Source organism: Rattus norvegicus, chromosome 2, assembly GCF_021556685.1.
Source record: "Rattus norvegicus strain SHRSP/BbbUtx chromosome 2, alternate assembly SHRSP_T2T, whole genome shotgun sequence".
Lineage (NCBI taxonomy): Eukaryota > Metazoa > Chordata > Mammalia > Rodentia > Muridae > Rattus > Rattus norvegicus.
In genome coordinates this window covers 52,481,705-52,509,461 of record NC_141535.1, presented here as the reverse complement: position 1 = coordinate 52,509,461, position 27,757 = coordinate 52,481,705, and the positions used below count along the sequence as shown (strand labels likewise).

The window sequence follows — 27,757 nt, the reverse complement described above, 5'->3', positions numbered from 1 at the left end:
TCTGTCCCAAAACTCTTAAGATTGCCAGCGAAAAGAAACAAAATGTGTTTACTTGAGCCATTTCCAGAAGGGAGGGGAAGGAGACCTCTGGGTGAGATGGGGGAAGGTATTGGAGACAGAATGGGACATCTCCTAGCAGCAACAACTCTACAGCACCAGGAGTGATCCTGTGAGTGACAAACTAGAGAGATCAGGAACAGGGCTGCCAGGGATGTGGAGGAGGCTTGCACAGTGGAGGAAATGCTGCGCACAATGTATACTCGGGAGGGGGCTGATTTAGTGTGAAAGTATTCCACTTCATCATTTTACAGGGGTTGGGGACATAAATATTTAGCTGGCCACATCTGGAACAGATTCTGCCCCCCCCCCCTCCCCGCGTGGGGTGGGGGTGGATAATTGGAAGGAGAGGAGCACGCATTTGTTACTTACTGTACGGACAGTTTTCCTTCTTGGTCCCGCTGACCTTGCCGTTCTTTTCAATCTTGAGAAAGTACTTGGTGAAGGAGAACAGCTTTCTCCAGCGGACATCTCCCTGGAGGTGATTGTAGCTCCGCACATGCCTCCCCGCGCTGGAAGGAGAGGAGAAGGAAGAGGACGAGGAGGAGGAAGAGGAGGAGGAAGAGGAGTTGGTAGCCTCCGGTGACACCATGTCCTGACCAAGAGCTTGGCAGGTGACAGGGACGGAAGACACCAAGAAGAGCAACAAGAAGCAGCAACAGCAGCCCGGCAGGTGGGGAAAGGCTGAGGCACAATGTGTCAGTATCCATTTCCACATTGTACTGAAACTCTCGGCACTGGAAATTGTCTCATCAGAAGGAACATACTGGAAGGGTAAGACCTGGTGCGAGGCAAAGAGACAGCTGGAGGTGATGGCTACTGGTTAGCTCCCTCTGGGTACGGATCTGGCCAGAAGCGAGTGCACCAACATCCATAACTCCTCGGAAGGGCCGGCTGCCTGTCCTCGCTCCGTCCTCGGATCCGCTGCCTGTGTCTCTCCAGTCTCAGGGTGAACAGTGGACGTGGGTGGCCGAGGCAGTAGGAACTGGTGGTGTCGGTCACCAGAGCTCTTCGCTCCCCCCGGGGGTTACTTTGTTCTCTTCTTCACTCCTTTCTTCACCATGTTAGATGCAAAAGAGGTCTGAAAAACAGATGACAGGACGGTGAACAAAACCCAAAGTGGGTGGGGTGGGGGTGCAGGAAGACATCTGCGCCCCTCTGCGGTTGGCACCTTCTGGTCCTTCTCTGCAGAGTCCCAGCCTGCTGGCCACTTAAAAAGTGTGTCTCTTTGGAGTTGTCAGAACTGGAGGCAGCTACCCAGGCGCTGTTGTTTTCTTCTCCTTCCTTTCTCTTTTTGGTGGTGCCTGTTGATGTGAAGTCTCCCGAAAGCCACTTCTAGTTTGGGGGGCGGCTGGCGGCTGGTGTTTTGTTTGGCCCTTCCCTCCACCTCCAAGTCCCTTGGAAAGCCGCTTGTAAACAGGTTGAAGCCTGGAGTCTAAATGTCAGTGCTTTTCAGCCAGAGGTGGGCTCTGCCTCTGCTGGTCAAACCTCATTTGCAGGGGTGGAGAAGGGGGGAGGGGGTCAAACGGCGGTGGGACATCTGAAACCCTAAGCTGCTGGGAACGCCAGAGAAAAGGGAGGGGGAAGAGGCCGCGGGGGGGGGGCGAGGGGGGAGCCTGGGCCAGAGGAGTGCGCGATGCCTTTGCTCTGAGCTGGGGGCTGCGGGTCCCTTCCTCGCCGCCTCCGTGGGCGCAGCCGCCCCGCAGCCTGCAGCTCCTGCTAATTGCGGCTCCAGCGTCCTGTGCTCGCAGCGCTGGCCACCAGCGCGAGCTGTCCGCGTGCTTTCCGAATTTTGCTGCCCTCCGGCGGGAACCACTCCCCTCCCCTACAGGGAGCCCCTTGCTCACTTGTTTTCCAGTGTAGTTTTCTTTCTTTCTTTCTTTCTTTCTTTCTTTCTTTCTTTCTTTCTTTCTTTCTTTCTTTCTTTCTTTCTTTCTTTCTTTCTTTCTTTCGCCGTGAAAATAAGAGTTTGGAGCTTGGCTTTTGTGTGTGGATGTGTTTCTGCCTTCCAGATCCCAGAACCAGGGAAAGAGGGCTGGGGAGAAGGCAGAAGAGGATGCTCAGGGCAAACTCTCTCCAAGAGCAGATTATAAACTGATAGGAGCTAAAGTCGAGAAGGGAGACATAATGAGCTAGCTTCGTTTCCTCCTCTCCTGCCAGCTTCCAAGGAGGTCTCCGGTTTTAATGAATCATTGATTTCTCGCTTCCGTTGCTGAAGTAAAAAGTTCACACTTTGGCCCTCTCTGTCTTTTTAAGCTCAGGAAGATTTATCGTCACCCTTAAACATCGCCTCTCTCTTGGCGCAAATGAAATCAGGGACCCAAGTTACTGATTTCTAATTGGTAACACGAGTCGTTTACAGAATCACGCATGGACTTCAAAGCCTATGCACTTTCCTGAGATCGCAGATTTTATCACACAATTTGACCAAATCCCCTGCTGCCTGTTTTTTTTCCTCTATGCAATTTCCTTTGCATTTTACCATTAAGAGGAGGTCCCCGCCCATCTTCAGACTTAATGTTTAAAGGGCTCTACTTTACAATGCAGCTTCACTACCTAACCAGTCTTCCACAAACAGTCTTGAGCACACCAACCCCCAACTCTACCTCTGCTCTCAGAAACAAGCTTTCAACCCAAACTCAGACAGAAGTCAGGACAAGACCAGGAAGCTATTGCCCTGAACCAAAAGGCACAAAGAAGGAAATACTGTAATAACCCACTCCTACCTGAGTATGCTACAGTTCTGAGTCCCAGGAGATCATTTCCTTAAGGAAATAGCTAAACTAGGGAACGACTGGCTAGGATCGGGTGAACATATATTACTCTGTTGTGGGAGTCAGTTAGACATCTGTGTTCTGGCTAAGCAAAACAAATGGTCAATATCAGACGGTGGTGATTTCACATGATTCAACCTAAATGGCTGAGTAAGATGTAGACGTTTCAAGGTGAACTTGAGAGTTAGCAAATGGCACAGTGACTCCGAAAGAATTTGCAAAAGGAGCTTGCACACACAAGCCAGGAACCATGTCATGCGCACTGGGTTCCAGTCTTCATTGGAAGATGAAGAAAGACAATTACAATTTAAAAAGCTCCAGAGATAGAGGTTGTTAATGATTCCCCAAATACATTTTTGTGATTTGAAGAATGGCTTGGACGCATGCTCTTCATTATTCTGTGTGTTCCCTGCCTTTGAGAGAGAACTACTTAATACCAGAATCAGGATTTTTAATTGCATTATTTATAACTCCCTGCGGTGGTCATTCGAAAGATTTCGACAATGTGACGGACATCACAGCAGATTTCTAACTTTAATATGATTAGCTGATTTCTGTAGCTATTTAATTGAAAAGTTAAGCAAATAGAGAGCCTGCGTCAGACAAGTCTTGCTTCTTTAATTAAAGCATGGATATTCAAAAATGAGCCCACAGTGCTAATTTCAATTTCCTACTTCACAATTTTATACCTGAGCAGGCAGACAAGTGAAGGAGTAGACAGTTTCTAAGGGATTTAAGTCGCATGCCCAAAGAAAGAATTCACAAGTTTGAATTGACAACTCATTGAAATTACATTTAAGAAATATGTTTGATGGAACCATACAATAAAGATTCTTTTATGAAAAATTATGAAATACAGGAAGTAATTAGTTTGGGGTTTTCTTTACACTGGACACCAACATTACCCATGCCAACTTGAGTGTTTTTTTTTTAAATTCATACCAGGCACTCCTTCAGCTCAACACCCCCACTCCTCCCCACAACCCCCCTTTCTCCCCCCACTAGCACCTTTCTTCTCCAGTCAAAGCTCTTCAGATTTTCTAGCTAAAACTTTGCCTTTGATGCTACCTAAAATGAGCGAAAGGGCATTCTCGAAACGTTCACATTAAAACTTGCCATCAGCAGGTGCAATGTTTGAGAGTCCCAGCGTCCCTTTGCCTCTGGTCTGTACGGCAGGATGGCAGGGAGGGGCATTTACTAAACTGCCCAAAGGAAAAGCTGACATAGCTTTTTAGATTATATCTCATTCTTTTTCTTCTCTGTACTGCCTTTCTTCTGCAGCACAGTGGAATCCCGAAGTCCCCCACCACTCTGTATTGTTAAGTCACCTCTTAGCTTAGCCCCAGAAAGCATGAGAAATGTTCCACAGGAAAGATGCGCTATTTAACGGAATCCAATCTCTCCCAATAGATTCGAATCACTAACATAAATGTATGAATGTAGATTATATCTCTGTAATGAGGCCTGAATCATTCTCAGTTACTTCAAAGGACTGAAATTCTACCTTCCTTTTTTTTTTTTTTTTTTTTTAGCTGCAATAATCAGGTCTTAATGGGCTCCTTTATTAATTGTTTCTCTGTTAAGACTGAAAGGGCAGAACAAGCTTCAGATTAGAATGGTACCCACTATTCTAAAAGGCTGTCTGTCTCTTTCATCCGATCCTTGCAGGGCGTGCTCTGTTTCTATGGCCTAAGCATATCCAGTGATATTAGTCTAAATCTTTATTGAAAGAAAGAGAGGTAAGCTGTTGTTAAATGAGATGATTTGAAGAGTTATGAACTTTTAAAAGCAAGCTTGTGAGAAGAAAGCATGAAAGACCTCTCCAATGTGGTGCTTCTGTGGAAAAGAGGCCCCATGAGGGCCTTCTTCCAGATAACTCAGTAGCTATTCTCTCTGAGCAGTTTATATATGAGATGTGTCCTTTCCTGGGCTCTTTATGTGGTTCAGCACTGTCTGTGGTTCGATTACAAGGTGCGTGTTCTATTATATGAGATGGCATTGACAGTGTCAGTAAGCTGCTTCAAGTAATGCTAAATCAGGTCAAAAGTCAGCCAGGCTGTTTGACAATTACGACATGTGCATGCAGGCTTTGCTTTTTTTTAAGCCTATGGTGCAGCACATAGGAACCTCTGCCTGTTTTCTAATTCACTTACAGGAAATGTCAGTAGGAAGGCATTGTTTTCTCCTTGTTCTCTTCCGAAGCCACAGCTGGAAAGGCTGGTCACAATCAACCATGTTTGAGCGAAGTACAGAAGCAGTAGTTTATAAGAGCTTTGAATGAAATACAGGGTTTTTAGCTCTCAGAGAGTAGGGATTCAACACTTGCAAACCAGTCAGAAATCTGACAGTAGGAACCGAGCATCCCTCATTGAAATGACCAGGACCAGAAGTATTTTAGTTTTCAGAGTCCTTGATCTTTTTAAACATTTGCATATACACGGGAGGTCACAAAGAGTCTGAATCCAAGTCTAAGAGTGAAACTTACATATGCCATTGCTTCTCTGCCTTTCGGCTAAAATCAAGTGTAGTATCTGTTCAAATATATATGCCATGCATATAGTCTAAAGGACTTTTCTATTTTAGGAAATTGAGGGTGGGGTAAGAGTGTTTGCTATGTAAGCATGGGTGTCTGGGTTTGAATCCCTGGCATCTATACACAGGCAAAGAAAGCTATTGCTTTGGACACTAGCAATCCTGGTGCTGTGGACTTGGCCTGTAAGAGAATGGGGTAGAGTTAGAGACCACAGGACAAGTCTTTCCCTGGCCTATGGACAGCTCGCTAGACACTGCACACATAGAGCCCTCTCACATGTTCATGCATGAGCACACACAAACCAGATTGATTACTTATTTTAGTTCGTGTCTGAAAGTTTCAATTGCAACATAGCTTTGGATGGCAGATTTGGAAATTTCCTTCTGTGGTGTCATGGTGACCCTCGCAAAGTTTGGATGGTTGAAATATCTTTTGGACTTTTCTAAAGTAAGAATGATCAGCCTGAAACTGAATGCAACTCTTGTGCACTTTATAGAATGGCTGGAGCTCCTAAGAATGACAGACCAGTTAGGAGTGCCAGCCACAGGCCTTACATGTGACCCTAGGGCTTGACACACCCATATACCTGTTTTCTTCTTCTTCCTCCTTTCTCTGATTTCTCCTTATCATCTCAGACTCACTCCAATAGGTCTGGGTTACCAGAAGGGAAGAGATAAGGAATCTTAGGAGGCTTTACTTATGGAAAACCAGCATATCTTTGCTACAATTGATTAGCCAGAGAGAAGCAATAAAATGGCTCTGTGTTGAAATATTAACTATCACTTGATTAGGCAAAATAAAGTAAGGGTTTTTGTGACTTGGGTAAAGCAGACTCTTTCAAATGAAATGAACACATTTAAAAGTAACTTACGCCGTCTATTTTCAGGATATTCATAGGTTCTTTAGGATTTAATAAGTTTTTAAGTTGCTCCCTCAAGTAATTAATGATACTAGTTAGAAAAGTAATCTACTAATTTGAGTTAATTCTTTATACCATCAAGTTAAATTTTCCTACAACAGAGTGGTTCTTCAAAGCATATACAATTCATATAGATTTTTTTTTTAAGTTTGGAACTATGGTGAATTTTCTCTACTCTTGTTTTCAATGATCCAATGATCAACTCTTGAAATGGGAATGTGGCTAAGGTAGAAAGGAATAGGATCTTTGTAAGAAAAGTATTTATATTGGAATATTGGAAATACACCCACACAAATCAGCACAATTCCAGAAAGCTGAGCTCTATATCTTGATACTAAACACAGTGAACATATTTTCACAAAGTTACTATCTATCATCTCTGTGATGCTGACATACAGCCTTCCTTTGATAAAGTTGTGAGATCTTTGAAGAGCTTTGGTGTTTCCTGCTCTCCCTTTGCAGACCTTGTCTTCTACCAAGTCAAGGTCTCTACTTCTTAGTTGTGTGACACTTGTAATACTTTTTTTGTTTTATATATATATATATATATATATATATATATATGTGTGTGTGTGTGTGTATATATGTATATGTATATATATATATATACACACACATGTATAATTTTGGTTTGTTGACATGAAAATATTTACAGTATGGTCATTTTTAGTATATTTTCTTAATTGGTTTTTAATTCAAGTGATGTTAATTGAATACCTACTGTGTGCCACTAGGCTATAGTAGGCTATTTTTAATATTTTAGATCTAACAAAGAAGATATGGAAATTTAACTCTTAAAGGGTATGCATACATGTATGCATGGGTGAGCCTTTGATTTTTTTTTTGTTTTTGACTTTAAGTATGGAGAATCTAGAATTGTCTCGGGACCTAGACAGGATTTGGAGAGATTTGGATCCTGTCAACCATTTATGTGGTCCTTCTCTACCAAGGAGCCAAGAAAGTCCGTCACGTCTGCTTTCTGGCTTCATAAAGGGTTAAGATTTGATGATCACCTACTGTGTGATTATGGCACAATCCTTTGATCTAGATTTCCGCTTAGGGCTTGGGTAAAGTCTCTGGCAGGCGGTCCTGATGTTCTCTCCTTCCTTTCTGCTTCCAGAATCATGGATAAATAGTCTATGTGTTCTAAATGATTTCATTAACTCTTTTCTAATAAAAATTCTCTAACCTGTTTGCTGTATTCTAATTTTTTTTATCAGACTTATTTATTATTCTTTCTTTAAGTGCATTGCTTAGGAGAGAGACTGCTGGAGTATGTACGTACTACATGTGTGCAAGAACCCATGGAGGGCACAAGAACATCCCCTGGAAATAGAATTTCAGGAAATTGTGAGCTGCCATGAGAGTGCTGGGAACTGAACAGAATCCTCTGTAAGAGCAATAGGTGTTCTTAACCACTGAGCCATCTCTCCAGGCCCATGTGCCTAGTGTGAAAACATACATCTTGTGAAATTTGTTTTGACCTAGTTTCCACTCTTATGTGTGACAAATACTTTTTCTCCTATTCAATAGAGTTTGGTACAGGAGATGTACTGTCTATGAGTCCCTGATAACAGAAAGGCCACTGTGCTGTAGTCAGTGCAATCTTTGTTGGGCCTAGTTTTCTTGGATCATTCCTAGGAATTCATTCCCTTCCTTTGCCTATCCAACTCTGTGTTGACATCTGCACCTCTCCCATGTTCCTTGAGCTATGACTTGCATTTGCCTTTGTCAATGGGTAGATCAGCATACACAGGGAGAACTCATGGTGTTTCCTCCTATACTTGGTTTTATTTCAGTGTCATGATTGTGGTAGGAATCATGTGTTCTTCCAGATTTGTGCATCTCCTTAAGGACTCTTCCTCTGGGTCTCTAGCTATTCATTGAGCCCCTAGAATATTTCCTTCTCTTGCTAGTTAAGCTCAAGGAGTTGTGTAAGTTCCTCTTATATTCCTGGTTTGTCTGCCTTGTACCCTGCTGCTCGCTACAGCTTTGTGAATGGTAACCTGGTTTAAAGTTCTCTTCCTGTGAATCATCTGAGATCAGTCTTGTCTTTGTTAGGACAGACTTTAGACTCTAGACTGGAATACACATCTTCCACAGTAAGTAATCAGTCTGTGATAATGTGTTTTTGTGTTTATTCGAGATTATAAGGTAGTGCAATTTAACACAAAGCCCATTGTAAAACATCTAGTGTTTGCGAGGGGATGTGCTGGATTCTTTGATTGTAGAAGGAGATAATGGTAACAGGACATTTGCACTACTGAAATTTATAGTCTACATTTACATTTGGATTGAAGACTACCAATCTTTTTATTTAGCTAATGAATTTTGAGGTCCAAAGAATCAGGTGTTTGATTGTTACAGGCTGGATAAATACTTTCACAAATAATAAAAGGAGCCTAGTAAAGTTGAAATTATGTCTACAAATGAAATGCTTTTCTCAAAAGCTATAATTAAAGCTAACTTTTATTTGGCAATAGGGATTAAAGGAATTACGGGTCATATGTGTGAAATTGTCAAAGAATAAAAAAATTAATTTAAAAATTAGTTTTCTTCCAAGTTAACTATGAAACTTTTAACTATTTCCTAGGGCGAATCTGTACAAATCTCTCAAATAATTGTTTTTGCAAATTAAAGTATTTTATTAACTTCTATTTATAGTTTATTTTAGGAAATTAGGATAGAATTAATTCAGTCATTTTCTGGGACATTATTAGTGTTACTGTTTTCATCTAAAGACAGTTATTTTAAAGTGGAGAAGTAGTCACATATAAAATTTAAGGATAGGCAAAAGCTGTTTCATGTGGGAAAACCTCAAGAAGAAATGCACGTGAAGATAACTGTGAAGGTGGCCATTGTCCTTCCCTGAGTTCCTTATGCCCTTTGACTTTCAGGTCTTTTGTAGAAACTGAAACAGCGCAGAGCAAACAATGTTCCTCATTTGCTTCTCATCTGACTGTCCTAGGTGATGACTCAGCTTGAGAAGACTGGACTTCCTGCTGTCCTTCAGCCCTTAATTTACAGGTTAAAAAAAGGTGGGTCTGGTAAAGGTGAATGGAATTCCACAGGCTGTTGGGATGGTGACAGTCTTCTTTGTGTATTCCAGATAAGCAAACAGAAAAGATTTCAGCCCTTCCACACACCAAGGACAGAATCACTTCCCGGAGAGCAGAAGATAGCAGACGCCCTTTCCTGGCTCTGAAGTAGGCAGGAAGCAAAAAAAAAAAAAAAAAAAAAGACACACCTCCTAACTCAGGTCTTGAGTATGAAAGATGGAATACTTCTCAGCACTTACTTTCTCTGGTGTCTTTAGTAGATGGTGTTGTATGACTGTAACTAAACTATGTCTACATCAGGGAGATGTTGGTGAGGCCCTTGAATCCCAACTAAGGCCAGCCATTCACAATGGCGGCGGCTTATAACCCATTTCTGCTTAAGAATTTTTCCAATGGCTCCTTGGTGCCTCCAATACCAGATACGAACGAATCCTTGTTCTAACATCCCTGCTACAGTTAGTGGAGGCTAGGATAGTCTGATAGTAAGTTTTTATAAATCTTGTCTTCTGTGTTCCCACTGCACTTAGTAGAAGTTTCGATATTCCAAAAACAAATTTCTATGATGGGAGGAAAAGCAGCGTTCCACCTTTCACCAGTGAAATCATGCACATTTATAAGTGGATTGGTGCAGAATCTGTCTAACTGCTATGTTTTTTTTAACTAATTCAACTGTATTTCCTATAGCTAAAAATACATGAGAACTGTTTTATTTCTACTTTTATACTAAAAGCTTATTGTTGGAATTTCCCTTATTTATTGCAATTTTTGATGCCCCAGTATGCACACCCAGACACCCCCACCCTCATCCCCACCCACACAGGCTTTCAGTGATCTCTAGCTAGACATCTAGGCCTGCAACACAAGGTAGATGGAAGCCAGCCGACAGATCACTAGGTCATGGTAGAAAAACATTAAGGGCTGAAGGGAGAGTTCAATGATAGACTACTTATCTAGCATGGGCAAGGCCCTGATTCAATCTTCAACAGCACCAAGAAAGTTTATTTAAAGAAAAACTGCTGAAGACGTAGACAGCTTTCACACCAGCAAGTGTCTTAGTCGGGGTTTCTCTCCTGCACAAACATCATGACCAAGAAGCAAGTTGGGGAGGAAAGGGTTTATTCAGCTTACACTTCCACATTGCTGTTCATCACCAAAGGAAGTCAGGACTGGAACTCAAGCAGGTCAGGAGGCAGGAGCTGATGCAGAGGCCATGGAGGGATGTTACTTACTGGCTTGCTTCCCCTGGCTTGCTCAGCTTGCTCTCTTATAGAACCCAAGACCACCAGCCCAGGGACAGCACCACCCACAATGGGCTGGGTCCTCTCCCCTTGATCACTAATTGAGAAAATGCCTTACAGCTGGGTCTCATGGAGGCATTTCCTCAACTGAGGCTCCTTTTCTGTGATAACAATGAAGGATTAAAAATTAATAATAAGCCGCCTAGCTACCCAAAAAGAAGAGGTAGGGTCTGTGAGAACATGAACTTTTCGCCCCTCCCTTGCTGTGCAATGGTTCCCGGAACATTCTTGCATGAAAGGTTTCCTGGAACAGCCACAATGACCCATAGCCTCCGGCCACAATGGTCCAATGGCCCTGTAAAATGTCACTACCCCTAATCACAATGTCACAAAGTCCTAAATTGTATGGGCAGTTTATGGTTTTGGAATTCCCCTCCTCCCTCCCTCTTGATCCCCCTGGTTTGTGGTTTTTTCCTTTATAAGCTCTGTGAAAATTCAGGTCGGGGTCGAACTCCTCTACTCCCTGTGTGGTGTATGAGTCTCGACCCCAGCATGCTGGCCTGAGCTCTCGTTTCATCTCGCCTACAATAAATCTTCCTCGTGTGATTGCAGCAGGTCGGTGTCTGTGTCCTACTGGGTGCGCGTCTTTCCCGAGACTTGAGTGGGGGGCTCCCTTCGGGGGTCTTTCATTTGGGGGCTCGTCCGGGAATGAAGGATTAAAAATTAATAATAAGCCGCCTAGCTACCCAAAAAGAAGAGGTAGGGTCTGTGAGAACATGAACTTTTCGCCCCTCCCTTGCTGTGCAATGGTTCCCGGAACATTCTTGCATGAAAGGTTTCCTGGAACAGCCACAATGACCCATAGCCTCCGGCCACAATGGTCCAATGGCCCTGTAAAATGTCACTACCCCTAATCACAATGTCACAAAGTCCTAAATTGTATGGGCAGTTTATGGTTTTGGAATTCCCCTCCTCCCTCCCTCTTGATCCCCCTGGTTTGTGGTTTTTTCCTTTATAAGCTCTGTGAAAATTCAGGTCGGGGTCGAACTCCTCTACTCCCTGTGTGGTGTATGAGTCTCGACCCCAGCATGCTGGCCTGAGCTCTCGTTTCATCTCGCCTACAATAAATCTTCCTCGTGTGATTGCAGCAGGTCGGTGTCTGTGTCCTACTGGGTGCGCGTCTTTCCCGAGACTTGAGTGGGGGGCTCCCTTCGGGGGTCTTTCATTTGGGGGCTCGTCCGGGATCTGCGCGACCACCCAGGGGTCCTAGACCCACTTGGAGGTAAGATTCTCTGTTTTATCTCAGCGCTGTGTCTGGGTCTGTGTCTATGTTCTGTCTGGGAATCTGGTGCGATCGCTGTTTCGGTTTTGCGGACGCTCAGTGAGACCGCGCTCCAGGAAGGAGAGCGGGGTGGATAGGGATAGACGTGTCCAGGTACCCACCGTCCGTTCGCCCTGGGAGACGTCCCAGGAAGACAAGGGGGGACCAGGGACGCCTGGTGAACCCCATCTGATAGGTCCAGAGGAGACTTTACTCCTTGACGACCGGTTTGTTAGGCAAGGTCTGCGACCTGCCGATCAGTTTCAGTGCCTCTGGTCGACACGAAGTCGACGTCGGTTTTGTTTTTTTTTTTTTTTCTCTTTTGTTTGTGCTCGTGTGTGTGAGTGTGTGTGAATTAAGTCCTGTAGTCTGTGTTTTTCGGTACCGGTTTAAGGTCTTAGTGCACTGTCTGGGCAGATGAAGGTTTCCTGCCCTGTGCACGAGAGTCTTAGTGCACTGTCTGGGCAGAAGAAGGTTTCCTGCCCTGTGCACGGGTGGAAGAAGGTTCCCCACCCCGAAATGGCGCCTGTGAGTAGATGAAGGATTCCTACTCCGAATAGTCTTTTTCTTTCTTTTTTTCCTTTTTAGAAAGCGCACCGGGGGACGCCCCAATCGCGCAGGCTCTGGGACTCGTGAGAGACGTTCCACGAGTCAGCCTTTGTTGGGTCCTGGCTCTGGGACGCGTGAGAGACGTTCCTCGAGCCGAATTTTGTCGGGAGGACCCGGCAACGGACAGTCAAAAAGATCTGACTGTGACTTTGGAGGTCGAGTTCGGCTGCCTATTTAAGTATAGGCACGGACAAGTGTGCTTAGATGTGTTAGTGTCTGTTGTCTGTATTCTGTTTCTGTGTTTGGTATCCCGGAAGCAGCTAAGGTTAAGCTGCAGTTTGGGCCAGGTACTGAAGGTACCAGGCATCTGTGGAAATTGGTTATAGGATGCTTTGTCTTGGTCTTGTTTGTCTGGATTGTTTTCTGTGGTATTGTCCAGTGTTTTTTTTTTTGACTTTTGTTTCGTGTTTGAATTTGGACTGACGACCGTGTTTAAAATCTTGGACTGACGACTGTGTTTGAAATCATGAAACTGTTTGCTTTGTTCGTTGAAGAGTTTTACTTGGTCCCCTTAATGCTTAGTAAGAAACTTAATCTTATGGACCCCGCTCTAGTGGCGGTGTGTTGGTTGATAGCCAAAGTTAATTTTTAAAATAGTGTTTTATCTGTGCTTGTGCTCGCAGCACACAGTAGAGGGGAGCGAAATTAGCTGCGGAGCTGCTGCAGCGAGCATGGGGACTTCTCAAGTCTCACCCAATTTTTCTGGCTCTTCAGGAGCTGTTTAAAAGGAAAAGGCTTAAGGTAAAAAGAAACACTATAGAGAGATTTCTTAGTGAATTACTACACCTTGGTTCGCGATCTCTGGGAATCTCAGGGTGGACAGCTGAGATAAGCTGGAAAAGGATTTAAATTTTGCTTGGGAGCAAAGAATCTTAAAGGCGGAGTTTCAGCCGGTATGACACTTAGTGCTTAGCTGCCTAAAAGATCAGAAATGCTGTTAATAGGCTATAAAAAAGGGACAGGCTGTGTTAGAAATGCTACAGAAGAATAATCTAAAAAGGCTGAGAGCTAGGTGGGGCTATAAGGAAAACAAGAACAGGAAAAGAATTTCTGACATTTGCTCACAGAAGGAGAGTGCTCATTTAGAGAAGTTCTTTAAGGAAGCCTGCCTTATCTGCTGTCTTTATTCCAAGGGAGGAGTCAGTCTCCAGCACTAAATTACTTGGAGGTAGCCAAGGTCAGGATTAATGTTTTCTTTTCCATGGGCCTTTAAACCCAGTGAGACAGTTTGGTAAAGGGCTACTACTGAGGTCCTGATAGCCCCAGGTGAACTGGTTACAATTCTTTTATCAGCCCCCTGGCATCTAGCACCCAGGTTCTAACCATCTCTCCATCCTTTTGTTATTAGTTGTTACTAGAAGCCTAGTGTCATTTGGAGGCTGGTTCTCTTGAGAGGCAAAGCCATGGAGCTGACACTGACAATGGCCTTTTTGTTCCAAGAAAGGCCTCCTGGTTTAGCTGTGTGACTAAATGCTGTTTGCCCTCTTCGGTAGACTCTATTCTCAAGATTCTCTTGTTTTCTCACCATCCCATTTGATATGCTTGTTAGTAACTGTTACAGGTCTTCTTTACCACCGATGAAAGACGGAATCCTACTGGAGACCAGAAAAAAATGTTCCAGACACGGATAGAAGGCCCTCACTTCTGCCTGCTCTCTTCATACCCCTGAAGGTAGGGAGTGCTCCAGGTCTGCCCCCAGGCTCCAAGGGTGGGTCTCCTAGGGGCTGGAAAATGCCCCACCAATCTGGCTAAGATAAGGAAAAGATATGAAGAGAAAGTTACAGAAACTTGAAGGGTTAAGCTAAGTCGCTGAGAGAGTTATTGTAAGTTGATGCATGGTTCAGGGTCTGTGCAGAAAAGTGGACAGCACCTAATAGCTGTAGAAGAAGATGCAGAGAGACTGAAAAAAAAGAAAGAAAGAAAGAAGGTTAAAAAGAGCAGGAAGCTAGGGAAGAAAAGAGACTAAAGGAAGAGGAAATTAGAGAGCTAAAGAGAGATAAAAGACAAGAGAGGAACATATACTGGCCACAGTAGTTAGGGAACCTAGGAAGACAGTACCTGGCAACAGAAGAGAATTCCTGGCTAAAGATCAGTGTGCCTAATGCAAAGAAAAAAAAAAGACACTGGGTCAGGGACTGCCCCAGAAAGAACAAGAGGGGACACTGGAGAGCCTCTTGGTCCTAGAGTGCTGGCTATGTACAGAGATAGAAGGGAAGTGTGGATGCAGGGACCCAATGCTCTGTGCTCCTATGCCCCCCTCCAGTGGGCCAGTATCCAAAGACCTTGGGTACAGGGGCCTACTGGCAACAAACAATACTTATGGACTGCCCGAAGAACAGTGGACCTTGGCGTGGGCCGGGTAACCCACTAGTTCATAGTCATCCCTGACTGCCCCTATCCCTTGCTCATGAGAAAATTGCTCTCCAAAATGGCTTGCGTGGGCTGAAATGGCTGGGTGAGGCCATGTGTATGCATATCTACAGACTGTGTATGCGGAGCTTAAGACCTGTCTCAGTGCACCAGTACCTGATGCTGGGAGACGAATGGCTTAGCGCTGTTCTACTTGGAACATATCACTCCTGCCAGCCGGGCACTAACAATTATCACCCAATCCAGGACTTAAACTGTGATAGAGTGGCTGATGTTTGCCTTTGAATAGAGTGTCCCAAAAGATGGGACCACTGGTCAGCTGCCATGGACTAGATTCTCCACCGGTTGGGGACAATCTGGTCACCTTGCTGCCCAATCCGGACCTGGAGCCACCACAGCACGAGTGTCAAGCACTGGCAGAAGCCCATGGGTGGAGGAAAGACCTCTGCGACTGGCTGATTGACCCCTGCTGAAAGCCGAGGACCTTGTCCACAGACGGGAACAGTTCTCTTCATGAATGAAGGTCAGAGACAAGTGGGTGCTGCCATGGTGGACAACACAATGTCATCTGGGATGACTGAACCTCTACCCCCCCAGTACATCACTGCAGATGCCTTTACCATCTCTTGGATGCCCTGGTGAAGCCAACAACTGTGAGTACTATTCATTGCTCAGGATATCAGGAGGGAAGAGATTCAGTGACATGGGGCAATAACGAAGCAGATAAAGTGGCTCGAAAAATGGTTATGCAGGAGCCCATCCTGGTTGCAGGCCTGCAAGAGACAGCCACTGAGAACTAGGATCGGACTAAGGGATGGCCTCACTTAGAAAAGGCCCAAATTGCTTAAAAGATAAAGGACAATGGCACATTGAGGGGAAAGCTATACTCCCCAGAGAATAAAGGAAAGACTCACTTTGCCAAATACAGAAATGGACTCATTTAGGAGATAAAAAGTTTGTCCAAGTAGTTAAGTGTATGTAATAGACTTTAAGATTTTAGCCAGAGAGGCAGTAGAAAGTATAAGGTATGTCAATAAGTGAATGCTTAGCAAGCAAACAGGGCAAAGAGACCTAGAGAGTTTGGTGAAAAGTCAAAGTGAACTTCACTGAGATAAAACCAGAAAAATATAATCACAAGTATCTCCTAGTGCTTGTAGATACTTTTTCAGGAATAGATAGAAGCTTTCCTCACCAAACAAGAGACGGCCTCTGCAATCATCAAGAAGATACTGGAAGAAATCTTCCTCCGATTTGGAATGCCCAAGGTAATCTGGTCAGACAACGGCCCTACTTTCGTTGCCAAGGTAAGCCAGGGTGTGGCCAAGTATTTAGAGGTCAATTGGAAATTACATTGTATTTACAGACCTCAAAGTTCAGGACAGGTAGGGTAAATAAATAGAACTCTAAAAGAGACCCTGACCAAATTAACCATGGAGACTGGCACAGACTGGGTGACACTCCTTCCCTCTTGCTCTCTTCAGAGCAAGAAATACCCCTTCCAGATTCAGCCTTACCCCCTTTGAGATCTTATATGGGGCCTCAGCCCCCCTGACTGTATTAGATGATGTTACTGAATCAACATGTCATAGTGCCATAGTAATAATGATTTGTGTGCCAGGCTAAAAGACCTACAGGTGATACAGAAAGAAATCTGCTCACAGCTGACAGCAGCCTATGCCCCGGAGACCCCTGAGACATCCCATCAGTTCCAGGTTGCAGCTACACTGAGTCCAGACACTCGAGCCTCGCTGGAAAGGACCGTACCTGGTGCTGCTGACCACCCTGACAGCTGTCAATTCTCAGCCCTCACCAGCCATGTACTAGCTGTTGGGGCTGAGAGCTAGAGGGAAACTCAGTCATGTTTGTCCTGGGTTCTATCAAGATAGGTGTGGGATAGGCTTGATTTCCATTACAAATGATGTAACATTGCATATGTTAGTACTCTTAACACTTCTTGGGACTGTGCCTCAGGGATCACAGTCCGTATAAGCTTAGAAGTTCTAAAAGCTAGTCATGACCTTGGTGGATAGGCTTGGATAGTGTCCAGGTTAGAATCCTCATGTTAAGACTACAATACCAAGGTGTTATGTTAGATGAAGCTGAGTTCTCCATGAAGTTCTAGGATTAGAACTATTAACAAAAAGAAGAAGTGGGGAATGAAGGATTAAAAATTAATAATAAGCCGCCTAGCTACCCAAAAAGAAGAGGTAGGGTCTGTGAGAACATGAACTTTTCGCCCCTCCCTTGCTGTGCAATGGTTCCCGGAACATTCTTGCATGAAAGGTTTCCTGGAACAGCCACAATGACCCATAGCCTCCGGCCACAATGGTCCAATGGCCCTGTAAAATGTCACTACCCCTAATCACAATGTCACAAAGTCCTAAATTGTATGGGCAGTTTATGGTTTTGGAATTCCCCTCCTCCCTCCCTCTTGATCCCCCTGGTTTGTGGTTTTTTCCTTTATAAGCTCTGTGAAAATTCAGGTCGGGGTCGAACTCCTCTACTCCCTGTGTGGTGTATGAGTCTCGACCCCAGCATGCTGGCCTGAGCTCTCGTTTCATCTCGCCTACAATAAATCTTCCTCGTGTGATTGCAGCAGGTCGGTGTCTGTGTCCTACTGGGTGCGCGTCTTTCCCGAGACTTGAGTGGGGGGCTCCCTTCGGGGGTCTTTCAACTTCAGCTTGTGTCAAGTTGACACATAAAACCAGAAAGTACAGTAAGTATTAATATAAACCACATATAAGCAACTAGAAATGGCATGGCCTTCTGACACATGTGCAACAAGGCCATACCCCCTAATCTTTCTAAACATTTCCACTGACTAAGGACTAGATACTCAAATTCATAGGAGCCAATGTAGATTCTCTTTTCAATGTTGTTGTTGTTTGTTTGTTTATAGTCAGGGCCTCATGTATTCTGCTGCTCTTGAACTAATCTGCAGTCACAAATGACCTTGAACGTCTCATCCTCCTACATATACCTCCAGTGTGCTGGTGTTGCAGGTCTGTGCCTCCCTGCATGGTGACTGTGGTGCTGGCAAGCTCTCTATCAGCTGAGCTATATCCTTGGCCATTTGCTCTCTGAATTCTTCAACAACAGTGTTCTTACTCCCTCTTTACTTGGTTCTCCACTTTTATAAAATTATCTAGTAATTAATTTTAGCAGCACCACATTACACAATTTTGGGACCCACAATTCCTGTGGATTTGTTTGTTTGTTTGTTTGTTTGTTTGTTTTGGGCTGTGTGTGTGTGTGTGTGTGTGTTTGTGTGTATGTGTGCAAAGCATCTCCTAGAATTTTGCAATGCAGACGTTTCTGTAGCAGACACGATTGGCTGTCTATCTCAGGCCCATTACTAGCTTTTTCCTCTGTGGTAGCGCCACTGACTTATTTGGAAAGCTCGCTCTCCTTCTCATGCCATTATACTCACTAAGCCAAACATAACACGACATTGTCTTTACTGGTGATTGGTTTTAGGGTGGACATATGACACAGGTCTGGCATAAGGGAAGGTTTCTGGCAACCTCACTGATAAATAAAAAGACATGTCTGTTTTCTTATGCCAGCCATTGTCACATGCAGATGTGGTCCCTGGATCTTGGGAGAGTTTGTAACTATAAAGGGAGAAGCCTGGGGGCAAGCTACAGTTAGTGGCCATGTGGCATGGTAAATCTGGGATGAAATACCACAGTTTTCTGGTCTAAAACCCACAGTGACAGAATGACAACACAGAACACTATAAAGTGAGGGGCTATGTTACAAGAAGACAGCCAGAGAGTGAGCTCTCCCGTGACTTCCTTACATGCTAGAGAATTATCTGGCTAAGCACTGAGACGTGTATGTATGGAAAAGACCTCAGCTCTAGAGGAGAGGACTAGGCTGAGATTGTAGCTAACACAAAGTTGGTGGTGTGCGTCCAGTCAAACTAAAGAGCAATTGGGAGCACGACTACAAGATAATGTATTATGTGCTACTTACAATGTCCAGAATGCAGCAGAAAGGCTCCCAACACATAAATAATAGAAAACAAAACAAAACAAAAACAAAAACTGTGGAAATAGAAAATGTTTCCGTTGATGAAAAGGGAATTTAAGAGTAATTGCATAACAGTATAACTCACAATATTAGACAGGAGAAAATGCCAATCTGTGGCAGCAATGAAACTAAATGGCAAAGTTTTCCTAACAAGGTAAGAGGCAAAATTTATAGACATATCTTCGTGTAATAAATACTAAACTTCTATAAACAACAGTCCTATGTCTCTTAACGAAATTCAACTTGCTATAGAAAACTTCAGCAGCAGGAAGCTGTTGTCCCTACTGGTGTCACTGATGAATTCCAGCACTGGAGAAGAGACAACCCCGGGGTTATATGCTGCAAAATGAAGAATAAGGAGCCTTTCCCAATGTATGTTATGAAGCAAAGAGAAAGCCGAAAAAGATGTTGCAAAAATATTAAAGACCAATATCTTTTCTCAGTACAAAATGACTTTAGAATTTTCATATGTGGCCAAAAGAGTATACTAAAGAATCACATGAAGTCTATTAAATCTGACTGAGCATATTTTATCCTGGAAATACCTTTGCATTTTCTTTTCTCTCTCTCTCTCTCTCTCTTTCTATCTTCTTTCCTCCTCTTTTGCCCCACCCCCACACTCCTTCCTTACTCTTTTTCAGTCTGCCAATCAAACTCAGGGCCTCCTGTATGTGGAACATTTGTTGTACCACTGCCTGTGGGGAAGGGGAAGTTACTGGGCAGGCTTTGAGGTAAGCTTATGAAGCACAATCACAGCTTTTGGCTTCAAACACAAAACAACACAGTAACCGTTGTGCCTCCTGGGAACTGAGAGGTCATCCTAAGAAAGAGAGCGTCAAAGAATGGGAGTCCCAATTTTCCTCTATAAGTTGTAGACCATTATGTGGCTGACCACTGAACATGTATGTGTGGAAGAGACTTCAGTTTTGTCCTCCTCAGCTTGCATGTCATGGCAATTTTCTCAAAAAATTGATAACACAGAAGGATACAGTTTTTAGTTTGTGCATAATGAAAAATGAAAATATCAATATTTGTAAGTATTGAGTACGTATATTAAAATTGGAAGATTCAAAACCATCTATCTATCCATCTCTAGCAACTTAAATTCAGAGTGAGCAGAGAAAGAAAGAATTAAGACAGAAGAAATGGATAAAAACCAAAGGTGGGGAATCAATAAAGAAAATCAATAGAATCTGAAGGTATATGATTCCATAAAAAGGTTAATGAAATGGAAAAGCCTCTGAACAGCTAAGGATAAAAGGAAGATCCTATGGATATCACAAGGATAATAAAGGAACATCAAGAGAATTCCTCACTCATAAATTTGATAATCTATATGAAATTAGTCAGCTCTTTGAATGACATGCATGACCTGTCAAATCTTATGCAAAATCACTAGAACAATAAGAGCTGACCTATATCTATTAAACATAATCAACAACTAATGACATTTCAAAACATAAACTACAAGATCAGATTTGTTCAATGATCAAGGCTAGTCAATATTTTAAAATCGATAAATACAATGTATCATATCTAGAAACGAAGGAAGAAAAAACCGACATGACGGAACCAATAGATGCAGAAAATGCACAAGTTCTGGACCGATTCATGATAAATAAATACTCTAATAAAACTAGGAATAGAGATGAGCTGTAAGCTTGAAACACACTAGCACCAAACAGCTACAAATGATATAATGTATTCTGGGGGAAAAAAGTCTGAATTTTCCTATCAGGATCAGAAACAAGAAACAAGAAGTGTTGTCTTCTCTCACCAGTGTTTTCAAACTCTGTACTAGAAGTCATAACTCAGGACAAAAGTAAAATAATTTCAAACATGCTGCAGAAACGTCTGCATTGCAAAATTCCAGGAGATGCTTTACACACACACACACACACACACACACACACACACACACACACACACACGAGCACACACAAGCACACATAAATTGAAGTAGAAAAGCCATTTTTGCACACGTCGTAATCATCTACTTAGATACTAAGCTTCTTTAATAAGTTACTGTACCCAATGTTGTAAGATATATAATGTTAGCCTATGAAATTAATGAAATTCTTTCCTAGGAACAACAGACAAGGAGAACTTGAAGTGTAAAAGACAATCTGATTTACATTATCACCCACACAAGTAAGAAATGCAGGCACAGATGTAAGCAGGTGCTTCTAGGCTCTACCTTGTGAAAGGCATATGACGATTTACCCCACTATAGCTATGGGTTCTGACACAAGATAGCAACGCAAAACTCAAGGTGGAAGGGATGCAAAAGTCAAGGACTCTGAATTTGTCAACCTATTCTATATTTTTCAGAGCAAACCAATCAAAATGCCCTTCAGAATAATTGTTTGGATATTCTCATCTTGGTTCTCAAGTTTTTATAGAGAAACAAAACAACCAAACTAAACCAAAAAATGAACAAACAAACAAAACAAAAAACCAACAACAACAATAACAACAACAACAACAACAAAAAAACAACAAAAAGCCAAGTCCCTAGTAATGTTAGAATTAGAACAGTATTGTATGGGGGAAGAGCTGACAAATGCATCAATATAATAGAATAGAGAATCCAGAAATAAACACACATCAATTTTTTAAAATTATATGTCCATAAGGAACAATACTGTGGGAAGAAAAGGTAGACTTTTGCTCAGTGGTAGGGATAAATGATGAAACAGTCACTTTGGAAGAGTTTGGCAGTTTCTTAACAAAAGTAAACATGCTCCTAGCATATAATCCAACAATCACTCCTGGGAATTGCCCCAAATCAATGGGAAAGTCATGCTCCCACAAAAGGTTCCACATAAATATTTATAGGAACTTTATTCATAATTGCCCAAAGTTGGAAGCAACTAAGATACCCTTCAGTAGGTGAGTGGATAAATAAGCTATTGTGTTCAAATGACGGATTGACACTCAGTTTTAGAAAGACATGAGCTAATAAGCTATGTTGAGCATGGAAAAGACATGATGAATAGGCAGAGATTCTCTGAGTCTGAGGCCAACCATACCTCCAGAAAAAGTTCCAGGACAGCCTATGCTGTCTGAGAAACCCTGTCTCAAAAAACAAAACAAACAAACAAACAAAAAAAAACCCCCCAAAAAAAAACCCAAAAAAAAGGTCATACAGCAATCTGGGGGTGACTGATTATTATAGATGTGGCTCTCTGGTACAGGATGAGCTGTGTAAGAATGAAATTTATGAATGAACAAAGGGAATTTTGGACATTAAACCATGAACAGTCATGTAAAACAAGTTTGACAACTTAGGCACAATGAGTCAGTTTATCAAAATAAAAGAATGTTGCCTCCTCTTCCACAAAATAGAACATTTGGAAGTTCCTGTATTAAAGAAATTGTATTACCAACTAACAAACCTTACCCACTACAAAAACTGCAAGGCCAGTGTCCTCAGTGGTGAGTTGTTTCAAGCAGTTTAAAAGATATTCTGATAGTTCTTTACAAACTCTGCTTGAAGTTAATCTACAAAGGACCACGTATCGGCTATGTAAAGACTTAACCCTAGTCTGTCACGCTTCACACAAAGTAAAAGGTGAGGAGTCGTAGACTTAAATGCAAAAGCCCAAACCATTAAATGTTCCGTGAAAAACACAGGAGGACTTCCTCCTAATACTCAGAAAAAGTATTATTTCTTGGGATCATCAATAATAACTGTGAAAGAGACCATTTCTGGTTTTCCCAAATGAAAACTTTAGGATTATCGGGACACTAGTTAAAGACACAGAGAGGCTAAACACAGCTATGAAGGATACATAAGCTGTGCCCCTGAAATAGCTGTTACCTAGGTATGGGAAGGAGAGCCACATCTTAACAAGCAAAAGACAACATGATTAAAAACATTAAACCGTTGTGAAAATGTTAAAAGGTGTATTAAAGGATAGCAAACACATGCAAAGCTATTTGGTATCATAAGACATGTGAATTACACCTAATACCTCATGCCAGCAAACCTAATGGAATATTTATTTACCAGAAGAGTAAGAGAATTCATTTTAAGGTAAAGAGAAATTATTCTGGCTATTGTATGAAGCTCGCCCTGAAGGGAATAAAGTGTAAAGACAGAGAGATCATTTTGACAACTGAAGTCACATGAAAGAAAGAAAGTGAAGGGGCAACCCTAAAGATGTTGGAAAGTGCCATGTCGTTAGTACACATAAAAGTAGGAAGAGTGCTGTGCTGCTGAGTCGTATGTGTGCAAGAGTCAAGGGTGGAACAGCACCAGGCCTTATTTGGGAGAAATATAAAAATTAATTAATTCAAGATACTGAGAAAGACTAGGAGCTGAAGTTGTAATATTACTAAGTATATTAGACAGGTAGGGAGGGAGGGAGAGAAAGAGGAAGGGATGGAGGGAGGAAGGGAGAGAGGGAGAGAGAGAGAGAAGAAGGAGGAGGGAGGAGGAGGAGCAGGAGGAGGAGCAGGAGGAGGAGAAGGAGGAGGAGGAGGAGGAGGAAGAGGAGAAGGAACAGGAGAAAGAGGAGGAGGAAGAGGAGGAGGAAGAGGAGGAGGAAGAGGAGGAGGAGCAGGAGGAGGAAGAGGAGGAGGAGCAGGAGGAGGAAGAGGAAGAGGAGCAGGAGGAGGAGAAGGAGGAGGAAGAGGAGGAGGAGCAGGAGGAGGAGAAGGAGGAGGAGGAAGAGGAGGAGGAGCAGGAGGAGGAAGAGGAGGAGGAGCAGGAGGAGGAAGAGGAGGAGGAGCAGGAGGAGGAGAAGGAGGAGGAGGGGGAGGAGGAGAGGGTATCTCCTGATCTAATTATATATAGATCATTATAATGAATAAGGGGACCTGGCATTTGATTATTGATCCTGGAAAATCCATGGTGATCTGTCTATGGAAGCTTTTAAAATTTGATTTTAGTTGCTCCTGGTTTTGCATTGAAATAGAAAACTGGGCCATCAGCTACATTTATTTTTACCTTCTTAAATTTAAAAATGTACACATTTACCCCAGAAACTCAACTTCTAGGAACACTGACAGCCAGATGTGATGGCTTACACCTGATTTGCCAGCACTTAGAAAGCTGAAGCAGGAGGACAGCCATAAATTTGAGGACGATTTGTGCTATAGATGGAACTCTTCCCCGCTTAATAAAATTTACTAGGAGAGGAAAGAAATAAAACATTGAAACAAAAGGGCATAGGTACATATTTTAATATAATTTACTATATTAATTATGTACAAATGTTTATATAAACATGGTCAGAGATATTAAACATAAAAAATTAGTCACTTAAAATTGAAACTGTAAGAAAGAAAATTATTAATGGTAGAAATAATTTTATTTTCTTCTTTTCATTTATTACACTGTTGCAGTTATGGAAAGAAATGCACTTTGCTTTTGAATACTAAATAAAACTAATATTTTTTTAAGTTCTGGCCTAAATATTTCCTGTGTTCAGGTCTTACAGGTATATCCGCCATTATGCTCTAGTAGTATTGCTTGATCGCATTAAATTCTACTTAATTTCTATTTGGTTACAAGTCTCAGTAAATGTAATTGAACTTTGTAGGTCATGTCTACTAATGACCTCTTGAAAGTTCTCCAGGTTTTGCAAAAGGCTTTCAGATTTTAAAAGCCTTTTTCCTAAATATCAATAGTATTTATGAAATATTTTTCATTAATGTCATTTTACAATAATCTTACAATAAATTTTCATTTATTTAGTAATTTTAGTTGGAAACATTTTATAATAATATACTTTATTACTATTTGTGTCAAATTTTTCTTTTAATTATTATTTTAATCTACCTCATGCCACCATCTCCCAATATGTATCACTGAGTTTGTATTCTTTTCATCCTTATAAAGTAAGGACACTCAATGGCTGCTCTAGATCATCTTTTGTTGTTTTATTTCCCTATCACTATATCTCTAATATGATGATGGTGTTGGTTATAATTAAGAAGCAAACTCTCTGATTTCTCATTTTTGTTGTAATTGACAATCATTTTCTCGTGATACTTTTCCTTAATTAATTAATAGATATATTCTTATTTTTAATGTATATTAGTTTTTTTGTTTGCAGATATGTATGTGCCTCACCTGTGTGCTTGACACCTGTGGAGTTTCAAAGGTATGCACCTGGGGATTGGAGTTACAGACAATTGTGAGCCACCCCGTGGGTTCTGGGATGTTAATTCAGGTCCTCCGCAAGAGCAACAAGTGCTGCCAACCACCGGGCCATCTCTCTGGAAGCCCATAATAGTTCTCTGCAGCATTATTTTCTCACAGAAGACTATTCGATCTCATTAAAAGACTTTACTCTAACAGGTCAGAGTTCAGATAGTGAAGCTAGGATCTTTCCAAAGTTTGTATGTTGGTTTCAAAAATTCATTATAATAGTACTTCCGCGGCATTTCAGCAAGTACTTACGCCACGGAGGCTCCACCCTCATGAATGAGATTAAAACCGTCGTAGAGCTCAGACATAGGCCTTTGGCCTATTCTTGCAAGTATGAAGCTAGGAGGGTCCATGCCTGAGGCCAAGTGAATGTTTAGCAGGGACTTTACAGACAACTCAATCTTGGACTTCCCAGGCCACTGAAGTGTGATTAGTACATTTCTACTTCTTAGAAATTACCCCACTCTTTTTTTTTTCCAGTATAAAAGTCCAAACGAATACACTTTCTGATTCAGGATGCCCTCTTCTAAGATCTGTTGCATTTTTCCTTTCATCAACCTGTGTGTCTGACACCATGTAAAAGAGGACTACTTGTACCTTCTTGGAAAGAAGGCCAGGTGTTCTCCTGTAGGAGACTTTTAATGATGCTCGGTATAAGGCAGGACTCTGAAAGCTATGCTTCTTTTGCTAAGGCAGGATAGCCCTCAGGAATGGCCCATACTCTAGGGTACGCTAGTGAAGTCATGTTGCATCCAGGTTTTGGAACAGGTGGCTTTACCTGAACTTGTATCTTATTTGATTCATTCTCTTCACTCCCTGCTTCTGCATCCACTGTGTTTTCCCTAGGAGTGATTCCCTAGAAAATCGCTTTCAGGGGATTCTTGTACTGGCGATTGTTTCAGGAAAACCCAATCTAAGAACGTTACATGTGAAAAACATACTTTGTTACTTTAAAATGTTACATTCAAAAATGTTACTTTACTTCTAAACTTAGAAGCCGGAGTGTAGTTTGTTTTGAAGAGAAGTTTCTGAGTAACAATTAACAAAACTAATTCAAAAAGAAATTCACAAATTGGTGTCTTAATAAAATCCTAATTGTATATACATGAATTAATTCATTATTTTATTGGAAATATATTATTGGTCGAAATTCAATTCTATTTGGAAGTTGAATCATTAAAACTTTGGTTAAAAGGGGCCAAGATCTATCAGTATTTTCTGCTCAGGCTCCACATGCTAGCATAGATTTTACATCCCTAGAAATCTTCTCTGGTAGAATTAAGTTCTTCCAATGCTAAGTTTTAAAAGCCAACTTGCTTACTGTCTATCTTGTCCCAAAGCCCTTTAAATATCCCAGCTTGTTTCATCCTCTGCTTCACCTAGAACAATGACAGCACCAGATATGGCATCCTGCTCACTACTCCTCAGTTGCAAGTTCTGACCCATTGTTTTCCCTGTGCTTTCCTGCATCGGGGTTCTTTTGGCTATGGTTCTCAGGCTTCTTCGATTTGACAGCACATTTGAACACATTTCTGCAACCTGACCCTTGGCATCTCTCCTTGGAACACACCTTGGTCTGCAGGCTCTGGCACTCTCCATGACAGATGCAAACAAGAAATACTTCCACCATATGAGACAGCCCTCAAACCCAGCCAAGGAGGCCAGACAATCCAGCTTTCCTGCAGGGCACTGCGTTGGAGAACTGCCTCTTACTGACTCGCCCAAATGTCATTACTGAGAAGTGTCTTAAAGACCATGCCTTAGAAACACTGGATTCTTTCCTGTAGTCACAATCCGTTTTTAGGATTAAAATTTTCGTGCAATATATTTTGATCATGTCTTCCCTCTCCCCATATTTCTGTACTTTTAAGGTGAGATTAAAGTTGTAATCAATAGAACCTCATTAAACTCTTAATGATGTGAATAAGAGTCATCCAATCTGCTGAAGAATCTATGGGAAGAAAGAAGGAAGCCTCTTAAGAAGAAGATAATTCTGCCTCCAGACAGACATTAGACTCAAACTAAAATGTCATTCCTTTTCTAGGTCTCCATCCTGCTTGTCTGTCTTGAAGTATTTGGACATGCCAGCTCTCACAGTCACAAATCTCACAGTCACAAATCTCTCCTCTCTGAATAGCCACACACACACACACACACACACACACACACACACACACACACACACATCTTTGGACATGCCAGCTCTCACAGTCACAAATCTCTCCTCTCTGAATAGCCACACACACACACACACACACACACACACACACACACACACACACACTGAACTCGTATCCCTAACCTTTCTAAACAAGTGAATGTGTGATCTAAACTAGTATGAGTTCTTTAATAATAGCTGAGTGAATTGCCTTTGATATAAGTTTCCAAATTAGTAGCCTGTTCCTGACCATTACTGATTAGCTTTTAAAAGGGCAAACAAGTCATTTGCCTGTGACATACTCAGAGGCATTTCTCTATAGCAGAGCATTTTAATTTTGCAGCAATAAAGAACTCCATGAGAACCACACGAGACTATTTTACCCAACTTTTTGGGGAGGAGTCTGAGTTACACAGTTGTATTTTGCTCTTATTTATCAATCTGCATTGTAACTAGTGATCGGGAACAGCAATGGAGACTAAAAGTTGCAACATGGCAACCCCTGACCCCAATGAAGCTGGCTT

At 42.2% G+C, this 27,757-nt stretch overlaps 1 protein-coding gene, 1 long non-coding RNA gene and 1 pseudogene across 10 annotated transcripts in view; 2 read left to right on the top strand and 1 right to left on the bottom strand.

The window, feature by feature from the left end:
- Fgf10 (fibroblast growth factor 10) overlaps positions 1–1,501 on the bottom strand; it is a 76,986-nt gene extending 75,485 nt beyond the window's left edge. Inside the window, 1 exon segment of the mRNA NM_012951.2 lies at positions 430–1,501. Coding sequence (NP_037083.1) covers positions 430–775 — 346 coding nt within the window. The 5' untranslated portion in view covers positions 776–1,501.
- LOC134485848 (uncharacterized) lies at positions 60–26,978 on the top strand. 9 transcript variants are annotated; one of them, XR_015671048.1, is made up of 4 exons: positions 60–831; positions 9,252–9,321; positions 24,981–25,028; positions 26,573–26,978. It is a non-coding gene; the product is annotated as an uncharacterized LOC134485848 (long non-coding RNA). The 9 variants fall into 9 exon arrangements; XR_015671025.1 differs by having other exon boundaries at positions 113–831; positions 26,459–26,978; XR_015671059.1 differs by having other exon boundaries at positions 747–831; positions 9,181–9,321.
- On the top strand, positions 5,324–5,501 carry Rnu2-66 (RNA, U2 small nuclear 66; annotated as a pseudogene).
- Positions 26,979–27,757: the final 779 nt, after the last annotated feature.